This window comes from Pistacia vera, unplaced genomic scaffold (genome assembly GCF_008641045.1).
Source record: "Pistacia vera cultivar Batoury unplaced genomic scaffold, PisVer_v2 Contig160, whole genome shotgun sequence".
In the NCBI taxonomy this organism is placed as follows: Eukaryota; Viridiplantae; Streptophyta; class Magnoliopsida; order Sapindales; family Anacardiaceae; genus Pistacia; species Pistacia vera.
The window spans coordinates 184059-189474 of NW_022195685.1; the positions used below are offsets into that span (position 1 = coordinate 184059).

At 34.0% G+C, this 5416-nt stretch overlaps 1 protein-coding gene across 1 annotated transcript; it reads right to left on the bottom strand.

Moving 5' to 3' along the window:
• Positions 1 to 2442: 2442 nt before the first annotated feature.
• LOC116125135 (rac-like GTP-binding protein RAC13) lies at positions 2443 to 3998 on the bottom strand. Its single transcript, XM_031410851.1, has 7 exons — positions 3775 to 3998; positions 3585 to 3672; positions 3390 to 3499; positions 3219 to 3282; positions 3037 to 3101; positions 2848 to 2913; positions 2443 to 2721 (listed from the first exon to the last, which is right to left on the bottom strand). Exons 1-7 carry the CDS (start codon positions 3871 to 3873, stop codon positions 2623 to 2625), a joined length of 591 nt encoding a protein of 196 aa, XP_031266711.1. The 5' UTR covers positions 3874 to 3998; the 3' UTR covers positions 2443 to 2622.
• Positions 3999 to 5416: the final 1418 nt, after the last annotated feature.

Genomic DNA, 5416 nt, shown 5'->3' on the forward strand with positions numbered 1-5416 from the left:
ATCACGGATACATCCTCATGGGAAATTGTAGACTACATAAGTTGAAAAAGGCATTAGTCAAACTTCCTTCCTTCAAATTACAGATTAGTTAATTTTGCATTGACCAACAAATTAATTAACTACACATTTATAAATTTATATTATTCTAAGAGAAAACTTTGCTCGAAAGACTAGATATTGTATTGGGATACTAAAGCAAAGTTGAAAACTGCCAAGATGCTTAGCCTATTAATTAGAAGAAATGTATGTTTTGTCCTTAAATATTATTATTATTAGAGTAAACCACATATTCCCACATGAGGTTTAGCAAAATCTCAAGTTGATACCCTGGTTGCATTTACTTTAGGTTCCCACTCTTAAACAAACATCATTAGTGACTGTTGGAGGTAGTAAAAAACGGTCGACAAGTGAAGGTATGAGTTTCGTAGAGGAGATTGTAGGGAGTCTAACGGTGGTCTTGGAAGTGATTTTGGACTTTGGAATCGGCCAAAAAAAACTAAAAACCGTTAGTTTAGACATTGCTAACGTGAGCAGTTTTTTGCTAACATGAGTCGGTCTTATTCCAAAGAAAGCGTCGATGCACTTTAGCTTATTAACGTGCATTGTGCTATAGTGAAAAGTTGATAATCGATTAAAATAATAAAAATGATGTTACTTTAAAGGTGAGAATCTAGAATAAATACAACCAGAAGTATCAACTTGAGATTTCACTAAACCTTAGGTGAGAATATATTGTTTTCTCTTATTATAAATTATTATTATTAGAAGATTCACGTATATTCCAAGTGATTGCCACAGAATCTTTTTGCGTACCCTGGAAGGGGGGAACAAAAAGAGGGTTCTTATTTCACATTGTCTTTAGATTTGAGATTAGAGGAGTGGAAGGTGCAATTAAGAAAAGGATTACTATAAATAGGTCGATAATTCTGAAAAGCTGCTCGATGAAATGGCTCCAGTGTTCAAGGTTATATACTTTGTATTTGTACATGAACTTCAAAGCATGCTACTCCTTGAATAAACAAAAACATATAAATAAATAAAAAAAAAAAAAGTCAGTTGTAACGGCCTTCAAGAACTATGACTTTTTGCTAATGACTAATTACTGTGCATTGGTTAAAGAAACAATGGAAAAATCCTATCTATTGCATGCTCTGGCTGTTTGACAATTTGGGGGCAAATTAAAGTACTGTAATTGGTTTTCTGATCGTTGAACAAGGAATCGAAACAACTGTTGGAGTCAACATTTTTGAACTTGGAATTGAGGTTGGTCATAGGCACAATAATTCCGCCTATTATGGCCCATTAAGCTGAATTTGGGTAGGCCCAATTAATCAATGGAATGACCCATTGGAATGACAGCTTTAACTGGTGGAGGGACATTATCCAGCAGTCGTACTCTAGAGTTATCCAGGTTAGTTTATATACACCTCAATTAATTCATAATTATCATGATTTGTAGGTAAATCATGAGCAAATATATTATCTTTATACTCAGCGGGGGAATCGAAGCTGAAACTGTGAGTTAGACCATTTGCAGCGCCCTTGATTTGCTGTTATCACTGGGTTATCTATGGATGGGTCGGTCGCACTTTGGACGATAATTCTGAAAGTAATTAGTATTTTGAATTTTGAAGATATATAATGCTGCTTTGTTTAAAAAAAAATCAGGATTCGGATCAGCTTGGTGCGAAGACCAACAGATCTTTTACCCCTTTTTGTTGATATAATTGAAATCCAAAGAGCACAACCGATTTTAAACTCCATATCTAAAATTAACAAAGAAGTAGCTTTATACTGAGTTTTTTTTAATCTTCCTCACTCTTATGTTTCTTACGTGTTTTTCTTTTTCGTAATAATTTCTAGTTGATTATATAATTTTATTTTATTTTTAAATATCGATAGAAAGGTTTACAAGTTTTATTGGGTTTAAATAACACTACTCTTCAGGGTGAGGTTTAGACTTCAGAATGCTCTTAACTGAACTTAGGCGAAGTTCAGAGTATGCATTTTTTTTTATATGCCGATATGAATTTGTACGTTCTTTTTATTGTATGTATCATTTCTTGAAGATGATCTTTAATATTCTATCTATACTTGAAATGGTATTTTTTTTTTTTTTATTTTATGACCCAGGGTGTTCGAATCAATTTACGTGTACCTCAACTAATTACTCAGGACGTTGGAACTATTAACCGGATAAGAGATCTAATGGCTACCCTTATTAGCAACTGAAGAGGGACTTGAATTCTAAGAAACTCAAAACCTCTTAAGTAATATACCTTAGAGTTCCTATCGAACCACTCGACCACCCAGAGATAATTAGAAAATGAAATTAATGCAGCTGTTGGGAAATTAAATCAATGAAATGGAATATAACCATATAGAGAGAGAATGCCAAATTGGTATCAGTAATGGCACACAAAGATAAAATGAAATATACTGCAAATACTAAAATTCATTTAGCAGCATATATAACAAAATCTAACGATCTCGGCGTGAAGGAGATCTTCCATGGCTTCAAATAGTATTTATGAGAAATATAACCCAAAAAAAAAAAAATGTGATATACAATCCAATTGTGAAACAATTTGAAAGGAAGGCAATTCGACAGTATTTAAAATCTTAAAGGAAAGAACACGTCCGCTGCTTGCGGGGCTTTTTCTTTGGCTTTGGGGGCCGCAAAGCAACCTTTATTGCAGCATCAAACACAGCCTTCACATTCTGCAATACCACAACAACAGTAATACAGATTACGCAACAAAAAATTCTCTTATGAAAACTCATATAAAGATTTATTGTGCGAATTTTGGGAACAGAGAAGCTAGATGAAGTTTTGGGTTTGGATACCTGCTGAGTTTTGGAACTGCATTCTATGTAAGTGGCAGCGCCAATCATCTTCTTCAATTCCTCTCCCTGTTCAATCGTCTCGCCATTAAGCAATTAAAACATTATATTAACGTAACCCTATTCACATTTGGTAATTATACTATTTAATTACTTGGATTTGTGCATCTTAAATGCAGGGATAATATGTACCTGAGCTGTTGTTATAGGCGCTGATCCTGGATGATCGCTCAAGTACTGCTTGTCGTCGCGTAAATCTACACTTTAAGATATGTTAATTAAGTGTTCCAGTTATAATTAGGCAAAAGTTGATTTGTTAATGTTGATTCAGACTAAATTATATGGTTTGTGGATGAAAATTAACAAATGGTTACCTAGTTTTGTCCCTACAAGCACAATGGGTACGTTGGGAGCGTAATGCCTTAGCTCAGGAATCCACTGTCAGCCATCAACAATGATACATGTCCAAGGAAGATAAATTGGGGAAAATTGAATATATTGAATTAAAAAAGAAAAAAAATTATGGAAAAAGAAGAAACAAGGACCTTCTTATGGATGTTTTCATAACTGGCCTTGCTGACGAGAGAAAAGGCCAACAAAAACACATCAGCTCCTCTATAACTCAGAGGCCTCAGCCTGTTGTAATCCTCTTGTCCTGTGATTAAAATCAAACACCCATATTAACAAAATCATCCGACATTAATTAATGAAAACATATATATAGTTTTAAAGTTAATCACCTGCAGTGTCCCATAGGCCGAGATTGACTGTACTACCATCCACCACGACGTTGGCACTGAAGTTATCAAACACAGTTGGAACATAATCCTGTAAACCAGAAAGAAAAAATGAAAAAAGAAAAGAGAACTCCTTTGATTATGATGATTGATAATAATCAGGATCATCATACAATTAAAGAGAAAATCATACCGTTGGAAAGGTATTGCTAGTGTAGGAAATGAGCATACATGTCTTCCCTACAGCTCCATCCCCTACAGTCACACACTTGATAAATCTTGCCGTACTCATATTAATTCTTCTTCTTCAGCAAAAGAAGATGATAATTAAGGAAGAAGAAGAGCATGAAAGAAATGAAATGACAAGGTAGGTTTTAAGAAAGTTAGCTATAGGTATCAACAACTGCCACTTGAGCTATAACTCTATATCAAAAATAGAATGATTGAGCTATGCGTTTTCTTTTCTTTAGGTGCAAGGCCAAAGGAAGAATTGGGAAACAAAGTAGGTTTGGTGCTGGTGTTGGTTGGTTTAAGTGTTGGGGAAGGGAGGAAATGAATGATGAAATTTTAAATAGTAAACGACCTTTTCCCCCCCAAGGTTTGCCTTAATGACACTTTCCCATCCAAAAGTTTCAAAATACCAATTTACTACACAAAGTTTTTATTTCGACCAATCGTCGGCCAATTCTAACATCGTTATGACCTTATACCACCACCATTCTCTTTCTCAACCATCACTCACCAAAACCCTTCAAATCTTGCTATCGTCGACCCCATCAATCGCCGTCAATCGAGCGATTTGTGGAGTGTGCAATTGCCTCTCTCAAGTTAGATTTCGATCAATCATGACTACCAAAATCTAATCTATCACCACCAAAAGACTTATTGGCGTCCCTTATTCAAAATCCCCAATAGTCTAGACCAAATTTGTTTTTTATTTGTTGTCGAATCAGAAAGTGTATTCTGGGTGGTAAACGGAATATAAACTTTGGGTAGTAAATTAGTATTTTAAAACTTTTTAGATGGGAAAGTGTCATTAAGACAAACCTTGGGTGGGAAAAAGTCGTTTATTCCAATTTTAAATAAAGGAACATGGATTGCTTCATTAACCAATACACTATGATGGAATTAGAGGAATATAATTCTAAGTATTTAAAAAGTTGTAAACCTAAACCTACTAAAAGTGTTTTAATGGGTGTCACCATTATTATTATTGGTTGGTTTTGTGCTTGTCTGGGCTCCTCTCAGATTAGCATTGTTGTGGCCCCGCTCATCACATCATTATTATTAAAAATGGTTGTATTCAGTGTAAGTAGATCTACTTGAGGTACCTGTTTTACCTATATAATACAATGCAAGTGGACGACGTGAGCTGGGCTCACATTAAGAGAAAAAGCCCAAACGGCAAAACGGAGGCCAAATAATTTCCGTCCGAGAAAATGAGGATGTCATTGTTGGCACGTTGACTTCTAAGAAGTAAAAAGTTTGTCATTATATTTAAAATATTTTCTATAATTCAGTGATTTTACAAGATGTAATTTATATAAAATAAAAATACTTCTAATAAATTTATGGCATGTTTGGTAGACTATTTGAAAAATATTATTCTGAAAATGGGTTTTAAGTTGAGTTGAGTTGAGTTGAATTAAATTGAATTGGATCAAATTCTGAAAATGCGTTTGGTAAAATATCTAAAAAGTATATCAGAGTTTGATACAATGTTGAATGGTAGTTTGGTATATTTTTTAAAAAGGTTTTTAAGACAAAATAGGTGTTTGGTACATTTTTTGAAAATATTTGATCATTTTCTGAAAATATTTTGATTATTTTCTAAC

What these genes read in the sequence shown, in the direction of transcription:
- LOC116125135 (XM_031410851.1), bottom strand. Translation starts at nt 3,873, where the DNA reads ATGAGTACGGCAAGATTTATCAAGTGTGTGACTGTAGGGGATGGAGCT. An exon ending in CGGCCTATGGGACACTGCAG is followed by an intron (nt 3,500 to 3,584) that starts GTGATTAACTTT and finishes TTTTAATCACAG; the next exon opens with GACAAGAGGATTACAACAGG. An exon ending in GCTTGTAGGGACAAAACTAG is followed by an intron (nt 3,102 to 3,218) that starts GTAACCATTTGT and finishes CTTAAAGTGTAG; the next exon opens with ATTTACGCGACGACAAGCAG.